Source organism: Scyliorhinus canicula, chromosome 3 (assembly GCF_902713615.1).
Source record: "Scyliorhinus canicula chromosome 3, sScyCan1.1, whole genome shotgun sequence".
Taxonomy (NCBI): Eukaryota; Metazoa; Chordata; class Chondrichthyes; order Carcharhiniformes; family Scyliorhinidae; genus Scyliorhinus; species Scyliorhinus canicula.
In genome coordinates, this window is record NC_052148.1 from 197,760,531 (window position 1) to 197,778,232 (window position 17,702).

Consider the following 17,702-nt stretch of genomic DNA (forward strand, 5'->3'; position numbering starts at 1 on the left):
CTGGCCAGGGGCACAGACACCGCATCATACACCCACAACTCCCCACCCTTCCCGGCTACCCCCTCCCGTCTGCAACACGCTCCATGATACATATCTGTCGTACAAACGGGTGTGAACCCTAAATTGGCATTAACAGAGGGTCTGGCCCATGAGGTGGAGGATGATGATGACCCACTCTGCGATGAGCTCTGCTGCTCTGCATCATCTGACAACGTCTGACTCCTGCCCACAGTAACACTTTTCATCATCCACCTGGGTGATGCCTGCCTGCGAGCTGACCATTTCATCACACGGTCCCATCGGATCCCTTGGGCGGTGGGAGTGGGGGAGAGGGTGGAGTCCAGCCCACAATGTTCACCCATTCCCCCTTCCCCCCCAGTGCCCGCTCTCTGGCCAGCCCAGATTAACCCCTCAGTGTGATCAAGTCTTTAATGTAAACAAATATGTACAGATTCTTGCCCTGGCTGCTATCGCTATGCTGTGCCCTGCACCCATGACAACTTAATTGGTGTGTAAATTTACCTCACGGCCCCTACGTCTAGGTGGATCCCCAGATGGTACATTAGGTGAGGAGGCAACCTGCTGTGATGCTCACCCTGCGACCTGGATCCCCATTGGAGGCCGTCTTCCCAGACATGTGTCAAGGGGAACGGCAACTAAGTGGGGTTTCACATTCTAACCCGTGGACAATCTCCGTCCCGGCGACTTCCCTTTCCTCCTGGGGGTTGCGGGGGGGGGGGGAGAGAGAACAGAGAATGACAGTGTTGCACAGACCGGTGGGTGGCTGGTGGCCTCAGTGGCCAGGGCACCCGGCCATGGCGGTCAGTACAAGTGCCGGCATGTGGTGCAGGCTGGTGCTGGCATGTGGTGCAGGGGGACATGGCTTACAGGTGTGTGGGACGGTGGTTGGTTCAAGGGGCGCAGTGCTGCCGACTCAACCTGGCCGCCCAGAGGAGGTTGTTCAGTTTTTTCCTGCCCGGTCCGGACTGTATTGCTCACGGTGCCCACCGCCTCTGTCACCTGCGCCCAGGCACGTCGAACAACGGCGGCTGGCAGCTTCCTTCACAGGCCGGGGTATAGCGTTGTCCTCCTCTCCTCTTGGGTGTCCAGCAGGGTCCTCACATCCATCAGACAGAGCATCGAGGCAGGTTGTAACGGTGGTAACGGTGAACAAATATATACAGATTTGTGCCCTAGCCCCTAACTGGTGTATAACTTCCTGGCCCTAACCCTATGCCTTGGTCATTCCCCAGACGGTTCAGCAGGAGTGGAGGCGGACTGCTGTGACGCCTGCCCTGTGACAAGGGTTCCCGTTGGCGCGTGTCTCCTGGTGCGACCCGGCCTGGATAGGCCCGGCCGCTACTTGGGTGTCCTGCGTGGCATGGTGCCGCCCTCTTCTGCCTTCCAGGTGCACCAGGGACGGGATGCGGGGTTCGGTGGGGGGGGGTGAGTCCGGAGTGCTGCAGTGCTCCAGCACCTAACCTACGGGATTCACAGGCACGGAGCCCCATCACCTCCTCCTCCCTCAGGGCGCCAGATGAACCCCGGGCGACATCCATGGGATGGGGGTGCGAGCGGAAACATTCCCTGAGGCCCTCCGCCACCTGGCGCTGCCAGTCCTGGAGGCCTGCTCTGGTCTTGACCAGGATCTGCATGCTCGCGGCCATGCGCACAGGGAATGGACCCACTACCCTGTGGGTTTGTGTCACATCAGACAGTAACTGGGCCATCTTGTCCAGGGTCTGCGCCACTGACCAGCATCTGGGCAATGCCGCCGACGTTCCCAACCATGACTTGCTGTGACTGGGCCATGCTGAGGAGCGCCGCTGCAATGTCCAGGTGGCTCTGGCACATGGTTTCCTGTGAGTCGGCAACCTTGCCCTGGTCCTTGGCCAGCACCCGCACAGAATGCCCCAGGTTGCGAATATGCTGAATCATAGCCAAAACCCTCGTCCCCAATGCCTCCACCGCAGTTGGTGAACCTCGAGGCGATCAGAGCGTCCCGTGCGTGTTGGCCCTGATACAAATGTCGTGCAGCCTCCCTTGCCTGTCTGGGCCCCATGTCCGGCCCATCCTCGCCCTCCCCCGCATCTCCCTCGTCGGACAAGGTCTGGCATTCCTCCTCCAGCACATAGCCCCTCTGCCGTGCAATGTTGTGGAGTACACAGCAGGCCACCATGATGCGGGCGCTCTCTCAGCCTCATAATGGAGATCTCCTCCAGAGCGGTCCTGGCACCTGAACTGCAAATTCAAGAGGCTGAAGCACCGCTTGACCACGCTCCTGGTTGCTGTATCGGCATCATTGTAGCGGGTCTCCGCGTCGGTCTGTGGCCTCCAGATAGGTGTCATCAGCCACGACTGTAGTGGATAACCCGTGGCCCAGGAGCCAACCCCCAGCCGGGGGCTTATCTCAAAATGTCAGGGATCGTCGAGTGTGCCAGGATGAAGGTGTCGTGCACACTGCCCGGGGATCAGGCGCAGAGATGAATGATGCGTAGCTCATGGTCACATATCAGCTGCATGTCCATTGAGTGGTACACCTTTCGGTTGGTGTAGTGCAACCTGTCATCTGCCGGTGCTCGTAGGGGACATGCAACCCATCGATCACCCTGGGGCATCCTGTCGATGGCGGCAAACCCCGCTGCCCGGGCATGGTGGGGGGCTCGGTCCACATTGAAGTGGATGTATTAAGCTGCCTAGGCATATAGGGCGTCAGTGACGGCGCGGATGCACATGTGCACCAAAGTCTATGAGATCCCAGACAGGTCCCCACCTGGCGCCTGAAAGGATCCCATTGCGTAAAAGGTCAGGGCGACAGTCACCTAGGAGGCCACAGGGAGCGGGTGCCAGATATGTCACACTGTCTCTCTGCTCAGCCGGAGTCTTCAACGGCATGCCCGGACCTAGCAGGTCCTCGAATGACAGGCAGTGCCGCGCGCCTCCTTGGCATCACCCCCTCCTCGGCCTGTTGGACGGCTGGCTCTCCAATCCTGGGCGGCTGCTACATGCTCCGCTGCTGCAGCTTCCTCCTCTTTGAGCAGCTCCATCTCGTACAGCCTGAGGGCACCCTCCAGGGCTGCGGCAAGTAGCAGGAAGGCTACACTGGTTGAATTCCAATATCCATTGTGAAATGCCAATATGTTAGCACGGTGCGTACCACCATGCCCAACCAGGTCTATCCAACTTCATGTTTGCCCCGGTTGGCACTCCCGGCTCTGCCCCCTGGTGTTCCCCAGCACCGCCCCCAACCCCATCTCTGCTCCCCTGGTCCCATTGTTGCCCGGTACTGTGGGGGCCTCTGGCCCTGGTGCCTGTCCCAGATGGCAGGGTTACCATCGGAAGACACTACCCCGCCAGTGGTATGCTCCATGGCCCCCACCCGGCACCCACTTAGGGGCTACAGTGTGCGTTGCCCTGTATGGGCCGCCGGCAAGGTAGGGTGTGGGTATGGCAGAGGATTGGGTGCACGGAGGTGGAGGCACCCATACGGCTGGTGTCACTCTGCAGAACCAAATGGGTGGTCAGTGGTGTGAACAGCAAGATGACTGCCTTGCATGCTGCAGTCCATGCCTGGACACTGCCCCAGTTCCGTGGAGGTTACCCCGGCATTTCGGCCTGTTCCCGTCACCCCCACCACCACCCCACAGCCAGCCCAGTCAGTGTCCGGCTACGGCAGCCTACAGTTTCACCTCCCTGTGTCCTACTTCCTCTCTCCCTCATCAGCCACAATGCCGGTTTCACGATTTTTAAAAGCACAAGTAAACCACGCCATTGCGAACTCAGCTCATCGGAGGTGGACAAGCGTGGAGGTCCCAGAGAATACCGGGTAAGGCCCGCTAATGATGTGCAATGGTGCCCACTGTACGTGTGTTCTGGAATGCATTGATGCCGCTGGCGAGGTGACAGAGAATTGTGATTTGGCATCAAATCGGCGCCCGCTGCAAATTTGGCGTTGAAATCTATTCTCCGTCCAGTCGCGTTTCGTGATTTCAGCGTCTGCCAACGGAGAAACCCGCACCCAGTAGTTTCAATTTCTCACCATTCCCTATTCTCCATTACAAATTCTCCTGTCTCTGCCTGTAATGGATCCACATTGGTTCTTGATAATATTTCCTTTTTCATGTACCTAAAGATTTTTGTGTCTGTTGCCTTTACGATTCTTGCAAGCTTGCATTCATATTCTCTTTTCCCTTATCAGGTGCCCTTTCCTGGATTCTAAATTGTTCTAAATTATTGGGCTTATTACTTTTCCTGGCAACCATTCCTTTGATCTAATTTAATTGTTGGCTTATTTTGTTAGCCACAGTTAATTCATCTTTCTTGTTGGATTTGTTATGTACTTGTAGTTCCCATTTGCTGTAATAACTATTACAAACATAAAATATATAAAATACAAAATGTAGATTGTATGTTCTTCTTTCCATATATGAAAGATTTGCTGCTTTCACTTTCCTTCATATTGTCAGGTGGATGTACCTTTAAGAAATGAGTGTTTATCAAATAGCTGCAATGATGTCAATGGAGCTGTCTGTCTTTCTGTCTTTCACTTTCGTTTTGAGCTGTATAGCTGCTTTATGGCTCTGTTTTTGGTTTCATTTTCAGAGTTGGAGAGCTGCATTCAAAGAAGAAGCTGTATATCCCTCTCTCTCTAAAGAGTGTCTCCAGATCACTTGATGATTTCAAAATAATACCTTCTTCTGTGGAGAATTTAAACCTGCTGACTTTGCTGAAAGGGTTTAACTTATGGATGTTGTTAGGAAAGATATTAAGGGTTACCGATAGAGTATTGTATCTGTGGGGTTACGTGTGTTGGTGGTTGATAAGATGTTTACTGTGAGTTTATAAAATGCTAACTGGGTTCAGAGAATAAACATTGTTTTGTCTTAAAAATACTTAAGGTCTCTGTTGCAAAACACATGGAGAGTGGACCCTTGTGCTCCCCATAACCAAAATCTATTAACTGTCGTGGATCAGGTGAACACCATGATATACTTTGGAGTTTACTGAACCCTGGCCCATAACAATATATTGGGCTGGATTCTCACTTTTTGGGACTATGTCCCCACGCCGTCGTAAAAACTGTGGACTTTCATGCCATACAAACTGGCATCAAAGGGCTACACATTCCTAGTCCTGCAGGGAGCTAGCAATTAACCAATGTAAAACTAGCAGAAACAGGGCCCGCACTTCTGGGTCAGAGGGCACGCATGCGCATGGCAGCGGCCTCGCCATGCTCCATGGCGGATTCAGACCACGGAGCTGGACATAGTGCCCACGATCGGCCATGTGCCCAACCCGGGCTGCCCGCCCAAAAACTGCCCGGTCAGGTATAAGGCACCCCTGCCCTCCGATCAGGTGTGGTATTCCATTTTAAGTAGGGAGTGTGTTGTGAACAATGGCTCTTTCAGAGGCTCGGAAGTTTTGGGAGGGTGGAGAAGGTCACACGCAGTGCCTTACGAGCAGAGACTAAAAAAAGGCTTTTAGATTTGGCAAAGACATTGCAGTTAACGTTACCTGACAGCATACAAAAAGACGAGGTACTTACAGCGGTAGCTGAGCATTTACAATTGCCTGAGATACATCTGACGCATTTGAACTGGCAAAAATTCAGTTACAGATTAAATAACTGGAACATGAATACGCAATGAGGGACAAAGAAAAAGAGAGAGAAAGAGATGGAGAGGAAAAAGAAAAAGAGAGAGAAAGAGAGAGAGAGGAAAGGGAAAGAGATAGGAAAGGGAAAAAGAGAGAGAGTTTGAGCTTCGGAAAGTGGCCATCAGACATGAAAGTCAGTTAAAATTGGCGGATGTAAAGGGAAACATACAGTTTGAGGATAGTGATGAGGATAATGAACCTGAGCATCATAGTCGAAGGCTTGGTGGGGATCTAATTAAATATGTCAATGCATTGCGAAGGTTTGATGAGAAGGAAATAGAAGCGTTTTTCATTTCATTTGAGAAGGTAGCTAAACAAATGAAATGGCCACATGTGGGTATTAATGATTCAAATAAAGTTGGTAGGTAGAGCTATTGAAGTGTTTGCAGCACTATCAGAGGAGGTATCTGACACGTATGAGGAGGTGAAAAAAATCCATCGTAGGTGAATATGAACTAGTGCCTGAAGCCTACAGACAAAGGTTTAGAAATTTAAGGAGAGAACCTAAACATACATGGAGTTTGAAAAGATCAAACAGAGTAATTTTGATAGATGGGTAAAGGCTTTGAAAATAGACCCAACGTATGAAGCTCTCACAGAAATTATACTATTGGAGGAGTTTAAAAATTCAATTCCTGATGTAGTGAGAACTCATGTGGAAGAGCAGAGGGTTGAAACTGTGAGGTTAGCAGCAGAAATGGCAGATGATTATGAATTAGCTCATAAATCAAAGCTTGGTTTCCGACATCAGTTTCAGCCGGTGAGGGATAGAAACTGGGGACATGAGAAATACTCAAGTGGTAAAGATAAAGGGGATCTGATGGGAGATCATAAAGAGAGTGTACCTCAGATTAAAAAAGAAATCCAGGAGGGTGGAAGAGTCATGAAACGTTTCAAATGTTTTCACTGTAATAAACTAGGCCATGTAAAGTCACATGGTGGTTGAAGAAAAGCACTGGGAAGGCTGATGTGGTAAAACCGGATAAGACAGTGGGGTTTGTGAAAGTGGTAAAGGAAAGCCTAAGTGAGGCGAAGGAGGTGCAAAAGATTGTACAGCCTGATCAAGAGGTGATTGATAAGAAGGTGCCAGATCTCTTTAAAGAATTTACTTGTGTGGATAAAGTTTACTCATGTGTATCAGGAGGAGTATGTAAAGAAGTCACAATTTTAAGAGAACGGGAGCTAGTCAATCTTTGATGGTAAGAGATGAGGAGTTATGTAATTTGGAAAGAATATTGCCAGAAAATGTGGTAATATGTGGAATTCAGGGTGAGAAGAGTAGTGTTCCATTATATAAGGTACGGTTGGAAAGTCCAGTGAAGAGTGGTGAAGTGGTAGTAGGGGTAATAGAGAAACTATCTTGTGCAGGAATACAATTCATCTTGGGTAATGATATAGCTGAATCGCAGGTGGGAGTGATGCCTAATGTGGTTGATAGGCCAGTGGAAAATCAGACAACTGAAGTGTTGAAGGACGAATATCCTGGGATTTTTCCAGAATGTGTAGCAACAAGGTCGCAAAGTCACAGGTTAAGAAAAGAGGAGAAATCAGTGAGTGAAGATAAAGTTGAAGTGCAATCATGTCACACATGTCATATGAATAGGCTTAAAAGGTACTTTGAAAGGGAAGGGGAGCAAAAGGAGGAGGTTTTAATGATTCTAACTCAAAGTGAAGCACTGAATCCAGATTACTTTGAATTTGACATTCCTCAAATTAAATTGGAAAATGAGGATGTTTTTAAAATTGGGATAAATTGTTGAGTTACCTTCCAGAGGAAAAACAAACTGACCTGAAAGAGTTATTGATATCACATGGGCAAGTTTGTGGAGATGAGTTGGGAATTACTAAAATGGCTATACATGACGTAGATGTGGGTAATGCTGTTCCAATTAAACAACATCCATATAGACGTAACCCTTTAAAACTGATACAGGTTAACAAAGAAATTGAAAGTATGCATAAAAATGGCATAATTGAAGTGGGTTGCAGCCAAAGGAGCTCACCCATAGTGATGGTACCTAAACCGGGTGGTACCCAACGGTTGTGTGGACTATAGAAAGGTTAATGCAGTTACAAGAACGGACTCTTATCCTATCCCACGTTTGGAGATTGTATTGAGAAAGTGGGACAATCAGCTTTTATTTCCAAACTGGATTTACTTAAAGGTTACTGGCAGGTACCTTTATTCGAAAGGGCGAAGGAGATCTCAGCTTTTGTGACTCCAGATGGTATATACCAATTCAAAGTTATGCCATTTGGCATGAAAAACATCCCAGCCACATTTCAACGGTTAACTAACAAAGTCGTTTCAGGATTACCCAATTGTTAGCCAGACATGGAAAGAACATCTGATGGAGTTATTTGATTGACTTCAGGAGGCGGGTTTGGTAGTAAACCTAGCCAAAAGTAAATTTGGAAAAGCCCAAGTCACTTTCCTTGGCCATACAATTGGACAGGGTCGATTAGTCCCACGGGATGTGAAAATAGGGGCAGCACGGTAGCATGGTGGTTAGCATAAATGCTTCACAGCTCCAGGGTCCCAGGTTCGATTCCCGGCTGGGTCACTGTCTGTGCGGAGTCTGCACGTCCTCCCCGTGTGTGCGTGGGTTTCCTCCGGGTGCTCCGGTTTCCTCCCACAGTCCAAAGATGTGCGGGTTAGGTAGATTGGCCATGCTAAATTGCCCGTAGTGTCCTAAAAAGTAAGGTTAAGGGGGGGGGGGGTTGTTGGGTTACGGGTATGGGGTGGATACGTGGGTTTGAGTGGGGTGATCATTGCTCGGCACAACATCGAGGGCCGAAGGGCCTGTTCTGTGCTGTACTGTTCTATGTTCTAAAAGTTATTGGTGAGTTTCTAATACCCTCGACACAAAGAGAAATAATGTGATTTCTTGGCATGAGTGGATTTTACCGGAATACAGTGCCAAACATTAGCAGTGTGGTTGCTCCACTGACGGACTTGCTAAGGAAGTGGAGCAAATTTAAGTGGACAGCGGAGTGTCAACAGGTATTTGACTGCCTGAAGGCTGTGTTAACCACTGCTCTGTGTTAGCTATTCCAAATTATATCAAACCATTCAAAGTGGCTATTGATGTGAGTGATGTGGGCGTAGGTGCGGTGCTTCTACAAGATGACGACGAAGGGCTAGAGCGGCCAATTGGCTATTTTTCTAAGAAATTAAATACGCACCAGAAGAAGTATTCAACGATTGAGAAGAAGACTTTGAGCTTGGTGCTGACTTTGCAACATTTTCACATTTATGTGACCAGCAATCAGTCTGACACAATTATATATACTGATCATAATCCATTGACGTTTTTGCAGCGATTCCGGAATAACAATGCCAGACTGTTTCACTGGAGTTTATTGTTCAGACCGCGGAGCTGGACATAGTGCCCATGATCGGCCCAGACCGCCCGCCCAAAAACTGCCCAGTCCGGTATCAGGCCCCCCCTGCCCTCCAATCGGTCCTCCCCTGACCATGGCGGCCGTGGACTGAGTCCTAGTATCCCGACCGGCAGGACCATGTTAGATCCACACCATCGGGACTTCAGATGGTCAGGGACGGAGAATGGCGGGGCGGGGCTCTGGCAATGCCCGCAGGTAGCGGATACGCGGCACGGCGTACTTCCTGGGTATGCCACTTTTCGGGGCCTGGAGAATAGGGAACCGGTGCCTGTCCTGATTCCATGTGGGGAAATGGGTTCTCCGCCCCGGCGCCGGCCACGATTTCCGCGTCGGGATGCGGAGAATCGAGCCCATGCATTTGATCGGTTTTTTTTTGGCAATGCACAGGATAAGTCTGCAACTTTTTGTAGTTATTTAAATTTCCTCTGATTTTCCGCAGCTAATGTCTAAAAATTATTTTTTTTTTAAATTCACCTGGAGATCTGTAAGATGTCAGCAAAGCAAGTTTCCGTAATCTCATTGTGACATTCTTCAGTCCATTGTTTTATTGAAGGCATTAACTCATTTAAAGGGTTCATCTGCCAATACTGGCAACAAATCTCTCTGGAATATCGACCCATACTTCTCATCTAAAACAAATGCTTTCCCCGTCAGATGATGGCAGTTTTATCAAAGGACGTTCCCTAAAACATGAGCCTATCTTTCTTCATCCCCCAACTTCATCCCTCCAGGCTTTTCTGTATTTCGGGAATTAGAACTTTTCACTTGCCTCTGTTGTAAGAATACAGCATTACAGTTTTTAAGGAGAATAGCTGCATCTGATTCTGGTTTTGCCAATCACAGTCTCACAGGAGTCAACTGCTGGGATGTTTACATCGCAAACTCCACAAAACATAAAGAAAAGATGTTTCCTCTTTATTTCAAAATATAAAACTTTTGGAAAAAAGTGCACTCATGAGGAAATACATGCTGGAGTAATTTTCATGGTAGTGAGACTTAAAAAAAAACTTCAGCTTGCCTGCTGCAATTTCTGAGTAGGACTTCAAACAGGCAGTTAGCACTCCCGCCCCTGACACTCGAACTACATACTGTGGGCGGGAATTTTCCAACCTTCCAGCCGCCTGTTTCTCGGAAGCAGGTGGTGGCGTGGTGTTTTCCAGGATTCTCTGCTCCCGCTGCTATTAATGGGAGTTCCCATTGAAGCCATCACACGCCACTGTGAAACCTGCAGCGGGGGTGCGCTGCGGGCAGGACCAGAGAATCTCGCTGCCAACAAACGACGGAGAATTCTGGCCCGTGTAGGAGAACAGGGTCCCTTAACCAGCAAAATTCATCCCACCCATGGTTCCCTCCCCTCCAGAATTCACCCCCTTCTTCACTTTCCCTTAATGCTTCTGTCCTGACTGGGCAATGTGTACAATTTTCAATCTACTGCTCCTCTTTCTTATAAGGCCTGGCCATGAATATTGGTAATCATCGCCTATCCAATATGTGCTAACAATAGAAATTGACACTTTCTTTCCCAACCTATAGACTTTTAAAACTTGATAGATCACAAAACAAAAGCCACAACAATAATATATTGCCTCATTGTCGTATTACGGAAAGTTATGACAGGTAGGTTATAAGGTTAACAACGAAAATGATATTACAGCACCACTACTGGCATTACAGGAAATGGACATTTTAATGGGGAATGCAGTAGGAAATGTTAAAATAGTCGTTTGAAATGGTATGTGCAACCCACATGCCAACATTTCAGAAGTGTGGTTCAGTCAGTGATTCTTATTTTTTCCTGTTTCATGTGAGACCAATCTCAGGTGGAGAATATCAACTAGTTAAACTTATTAACGTCATTTAAACAATTGATATGCTGATGGGAAACTGGAATGTTGCAGGAGAAACTTCCGAAAAGAATAGAGGCCGTGTTTCTAGCAACCTGCTGGAATAATATAGGCAAAACCTTCCACGCATGTACTTGATAGAAAATAACACAATAACACCTGCATTTATATAGCATCTTTAACTTATTGAGACTTGTCTAACCAGAGCATACTGTATTATATATGATCAATCTATGTAAAGCTAGTACAGGCACTTGAACACTAGATGTCTCACTATCAGGACCTATATAAATAGTTTTCCCGCTCTTTCTAAGAGGAGTGTGTATCAGGAGTGCCGAGAGAATAGACGTAGGAAAGCTAGAGAGAAGAAGTTATTAGTTATCAAAGTATTGTATTGTATAATTTAATTAGTTATAGCTACAATTGTTTATTTGTTTCATTAGTTGAGTATTAAGTAAAGTAAACTCACAATATTAATTTATATTACTCAATAAATTAGTTTATCTTTACAAGAAGACTATTGCTCATTTCAACAACTCGGCTAGATAATATATATATTACAGAAAGTAATATAACATGGTACCAGGCTAAATTAGGTCTTAAGAAAGACTAGTAAAGAAAATTTGGACAAAAAAAAAAAATCGGAATCAACTATTCGACTGGTGAAGTCATCGCAACATCGGAATCCTCGACAAAACAGAGTATCGATGGACCAAGTGCAAGCTCCCAGACATCTAAAGACCACTGGTCATCTCAATTTAAATTGGAGGTTGTATAAACAACAATTCCAGCTCCAAATGGAAGCTAGTGATTTAAATGCTGCATCTGAAGCAAGACTAACCGCTTTGCTTCTGTCCTTAGCAGGACAGCAAGCAACTGAAATCTACAATTCGTTTATTTTTGCTGCTGGTGAAGATAAATCGAAGTTTGAACATATAATCGTGATATTCAATGACCATTGCAAAATGTAAACTCATGAAATTTTAGAAAGATTCAGGTTTCATAAGCGAGTCCAAAAAGTTGGTGAACTGGTGAATAACTTCATTACAGATCTCAAACTCTTAGCTCAAACCTGTTACTACACTGATCTACATGATTCTCTTGTGAGAGATCAAATTGTTTATGGAATAACTCATGATACTGTAAGAGAAGCTTTAATTTGCAAAAATGATTTAACGTTGAAAATCACATTAGAGAAATGCACGTCCAGTGAACAGACCAAAAGTCAGCATTTAGAGTTTTATCCCAAAGAAAAAGGCACAAACGTCTACCACAAGGCTGAGAAAATAAAAATGGTGTCGCAGTCAGCACTGAAGACTGTTCAGAGCGGCAGCTACCCAGCGCACGCATTTTCCAACTTGGGACATGCGCACTTCGCACAGAAATGCGAGACTCCGCAAAAGAGGTCTGCGTGTGCGCATGCGCGAACGTCACTAATACGTCACGGCAACATGATGACGTGTCATAGATGTGGCAACGCCCACTTAAAGAGAAACTGCCCTGCTTTTGGAAAACGCTGTTTCAGATGTTTAAAGATGAATCATTTTGCTTCTTGGTGTCAATCATCTGCAATTTATCCTCCTCCTACACATAAAAAGAACTACAATGTGAGAGCTGTTGACAAAGATGAACAAATCAACACTCAACAAGATTTTTCCCAAGACGATGTCATTTTATCGTTGGAAAATACCTTGTTTGTTGGAATGGTTGAAGCATCCACGTAGACTGATCTGCAAGCAAGCAAGCAACAATGATCTTCAAGCAACGAAAAAAGCTCTTCATGAAAATAAAAATGATCTTCAAGCAACAAAGGATCAACAAGTCAACGTCGTCAGCAATGAATGGATGACTACTGTCCGTATTAATAATATTCCAATCTCATTCAAATTAGCGAATCTTCTCAATTCCAAAGATATGTCTACTATTCAAGGTCACTATGACATAGTACCTGCAGAACGTTCACTAAAAGATTATAATGGCAATCCAATTTTTTCACATTGCTCATGTTATTTAAGTGCGACCAACAGGGACATTCACAAACATATCCGATTCGAGATAGTGGATGACAATCGTTCTTCACTATTGGGTGCTCAAGCTTGTGAAGATTTGCAGCTCATTGAGAGAATTTTCCTCAATACTTGTGAATCAGCTACAATTAAAGAAGCCATCCAGCAACATTTACATGAATACCCTGATGTATTTCATGGCATGGGAACACTGTCGTACCAATACAAGATACTTCTAAAGAAAGATGCCAAGCCAGTGATACATTCGCCAAGACGAGTACCAGTTCCTCTTAGAGAAAAAATGAAGGCTGAACTAACAAGATTGCAATCGCTAGAAATCATCTAAAAGATAACACAACTGACTGATTGGGTCAGCTCCCTAGTCTGTGTTAAAAAAAAACAATGGGTGACATTAGAATCTGTTTGGATCCTAAAGATCTCAATCGTAATATTAGACGAGAGCACTATCCGATACCAAAGAGAGAGGAAATCAAATCAGAATTTTTACCAAACTTGATGCCTCACAGGGTTTTTCGCAGATGCAGCTTGATGACTCCAGCAAGCTCCTCTGTACCTTCAACACACCTTTCAGGGGATTTTGATTCAAAAGAATGCCCATCGGAATTATTTCTGCATCAGAAATATTTCATTGTATAATGGAACAAATGACAGAGAACATTGAAGGAGTCCGTGTTTATGTAGATGACATAATCATCTGGTCTACAACACCAGAAGAACATGAGTCGTCTTAGAAAAGTGTTGAAGAGAATACACAAGCATAGTTTAAAGCTGAACCAAGCTAAATATATGTTTGCCGCCTCTTCTTTGAAATTTTTAGGTGACAACATTACAGCCAATGGAATCAAGCCGGACGAAGACAAAGTACAAGCCATCAAGTCAATGCAAATACCGCAAGACAAGAAAGCAGTCTAGGATTTGTCAATTTTCTAAGGAAGTTCATCTCGAATCTTTCCAGCAGAACAACCTCATTACGTCAGCTTATCAGAAAGAATACTGATTTCATCTGGACTCAGAGTCATATTGAAGAAAGGACAGATCTAAAATAACAGTTGATCCAAGCTCCCAGCTTGTCCTTCTTTGACCCGACCAGGCCCACTAAAACTGATGCTAGTCAGAATGGCATAGGTGCAGTTCTACTACAACACGACCATTTCAGTGAATGAGTTCCCATAGCCTACGCACCCAGATCCATGACTTCGACTTAGTGTAGGTACGTCCAGATTGAAAAGGAGTGTCTTGGACTTGTGACTGGAATTACCAAGTTCCACGATTATGTATGTGGCTTACCAAGATTTACTGTAGAAACAGACCATCGTCCACTTGTCAACACAAATGAAAAGAATTTAAATAATATGACACCAAGACTACAACGACTTATGATGAAGTTGCGCAGATATGATTATAATCTTATATATATATACTCCAGGTAAAGGTTTAGTCATAGCTGACACTCTGCCCAGATCCATCAACACTGATATTCTTCAAGAGGAATCAATCAATGACATTGATTCTCACCTGCAACTTTTCAGAGTTACTTCCTGCCTCTGATTCAAAGCTTCAACAAATTCGTACAGAAACACAGAAAGATGCCGCTTTGACCAAAGTTAAACATCATTTACAACATGGATGGCCAAAAGGCCATTGCCCACAATACCAGAGTACACAGTCTGAACGGACTATCTTGGATGATATTTTGCTGAGACAGGATCGAATCGTCATTCCAGACAGCAAGAAGTCAGAAATGCTTACGAGACTTCACGAAGGTCATCTAGGCATAGAGAAATGTAAACGCCGAGCCAGACAATCAATATATTGACCAGGTATAAATGAAGGTATCTCAGACATCATCTCATCATGTTCAACGTGTCAAACACATCAGAGTCAATAATGCAAGGAACCACTGCAACAGCATGACATCGTTACATCACCACGGGTGAAAGTAGGCATCGATCTCTTTCATTCATTTGGCAAGGATTATATTTTAGGCTTTGACTATTACTCAAATTTTCCAGAAGTCATGAAGTTGAATGATCTTACATCAAATCCTGTAATCAATGCATGCAGAGCAATATTTGCCAGCCATGGTATTCCTCATACCGCCATGTCTGACAATGGCCCATGTTTTTCAAGTTTATGAGTGGAAAGAATTCTCAACAATTTACAATTTCGACATCACCTCAGGCCCTCATTTCCTGTAGTCCAATGGAAAGGTTGAGAAAGGCGTCCACATCATTAAACAGTTACTTAGCAAATCAAAAGGTTCACAATCTGATTTTTATTTAGCATTACTTACTTATAGAACATCACCTTTATCATCAGGATTATCTCCAGCTCAGATGTTATTTAACAGGAACATAAGAACAACTCTACCTTACCTACATATTCCTGATCCTGAACAGCATTATGTTGTGAAGAAACTTCAGCAACAGAGACTGAAACAAAAACAGTATTTTGATCTACACACAAAAGATTTGACAACTCTATCAGAAAACGATACTGTTCGATTCGGACGTGCTGAAGAAGGTTGGTCTGACATTGCTCACATGAGGCGATACTCTTCCAGATCTTATCTGATTAAAACTTCAGATGGTAACATTTACAGAAGAAATCGTTGTGATCTTCAAGTCAAAGATCAAACGCAGATTTTTCATCTTAACTTACATCACACAACTTGAACAACAACTACATTCTAATCTGATAATCAACAAGGACATTAAAACTTCTACATCACCTTTGAAATTAAGAAGATCGACAAGGAAAAGAAGACGACCAAATCGACTGCATTTGTGAACTTTTACATAATTCTAGTGATTGCTGTACTATGTAACCACTGCATTTCAAATGTAAAATTTTCTTTTAATATTTACAAGAAAATGTAAAACAAAGGGGGCGGGGGGAAAGGAGTGATCTCTGTATATCATTATGCGTGATCAATCTATGTAAAGCTAGTACAGGCAATTGAACATGAGGGCCGGGATTCTCCCCCAACCGGCGGGCGGGCCTTACCGGCTCCAAAGAGTGGGGTGAACCACTCCGATGTCGGGCCGCCTGGAAGGTGCCGAATCCTCCGCACATCTGGGGGCTAGGCCAGTGCTGGAGCGGTAGGCGCCGCGCCAACCGGCGCCGAAGGCCAGCGCGAGTTGGCGCATGCGTGGGAGCGCCAGCGTGTTCTGGCACGTGCGCAGAAGCGCTGGCGTGATCCCTGTGCATGAGCAGGGTGTTCCTTCTCCGCGCCGGCCATCGCGAAGCTTTACAGAGGCCGGCGCGGAGGGAAAGAGTGCCCCCACGGCACAGGCTGGCCTGCAGATCGCTGGGCCGCGATCGCGGGCCAGGCCACCGTGGGATCCCCACCTGGGCCGGATACCCCCGCGTCCCCCGAGAACTCCACAGGCCGCCCTCAGAGCCAGATCCCTTGCGTATTTCATGCCGGCAGGACCGGCCGAAAACGAGCGGCGGCTCGGCCCGTCGGGGCCCGGTGAATCAGCGGTGAGGCCACTGGCAACGGCCCCCGACCAGCGCGATGTGATCCCCGCCCCCGCCAAAAAACCAGCGGCAGAGAATTCGGCAGCCGGCGTCGGAGCAGCGGGGTGGGTTTCATGCCGCCCCCCCGGCGATTCTCTGACCAAGTGGGGGGGTCGGAGAATCCCGCCCTAGATGTCTCACTATCAGGATCTATATAAATAGTTTTCCCACTCTTTCTAAGGAGTGTGTAACAGGAATGCAGAGATAACAGATGTAGGAGAGCTAGAGAGAAGAAGTTATTAGTTATCAAAGTATTGTATTGTATAATTTAATTAGTTATATCTATAATTGTTTATTTGTTTTACTAGTTGAGTATTAAGTAAAAAGAACTCACGATATTAATTTATATTACTCAATAAATTAGTTTATCTTTACAAGACAATTACTGCTCATTTCAACAACTCGGCTGGTTCAAAAGAGTAATATTTATATTACACAAAGTAATATGACACATACCACTGCCATCTCAAATGTTTCTCCCATATTTTCAAATTCTTTGTACTCTGACTTGCTAGGAACGCCAAGATATTTTCCTGATTGATCAAGCCTGAGAAGAGCTGATGGATATTCACAGCTGCATTTACTTTCTTCTGACGTTCAAAGGCTTTTGCAATTTCATCCTACAGTGTAAATGTAATACAGAAATCGTTGCAGCAGTTACGAAAAAAAGGCAAAGGAACAGTTTTAGTCTGCGATAAACGGAAAGCGATTCTTCCTGAGGATATTTACTCAAGGAATAACTAAATTATGTAACATTCTGAATATGACTTTCCTCCCGTGACTGTGCAGTGATGACAATAAGCAGAACAGTCAGAACAGTAAGGAATGTACTGGATTCCCTGCATTGTTTGCTGCTTATACTGATGATGCAAGACAATCCGCACTGGTTATATCCTTTGGATCTGAGAATATTCCACAATATCAATCTCCATGACCAAAGGCAAAAATCAGCAATTTCCATGGGACCAAATTGCAGGACGTGGAGGAGTATAATCTTTCTTCACACAGCGGGGCTGGTTTTTGTTTTCAGATTAAATAGTTCAGTATTGGAGCAAATCTTACCAGGAAAGTACAAATGTAATTCTCATTTTATACCATAATTAGTAAAGCACCAAATGCATACATAGACTTATCTCAAGACAACATGTAGTTGAAGAGGAAAAGTATGTGTAAGTAATTGGGACAATTAAAACAGGGGTCAAAATTGACAATGATTCTGGAGAGCTTTGAAGAGATCACACTTTGCCAA

At 45.6% G+C, this 17,702-nt stretch overlaps 1 protein-coding gene across 1 annotated transcript in view; it reads right to left on the reverse strand.

Annotated features, from left to right (window-relative positions):
* The window catches only part of LOC119963211, a 680,876-nt gene that overhangs the window by 242,634 nt on the left and 420,540 nt on the right, over window positions 1–17,702 (reverse strand). The window contains exon 15 of the mRNA XM_038791968.1: window positions 16,910–17,073. Coding sequence (XP_038647896.1) covers window positions 16,910–17,073 — 164 coding nt within the window. The remainder of the gene's footprint in view (window positions 1–16,909; window positions 17,074–17,702) is intronic.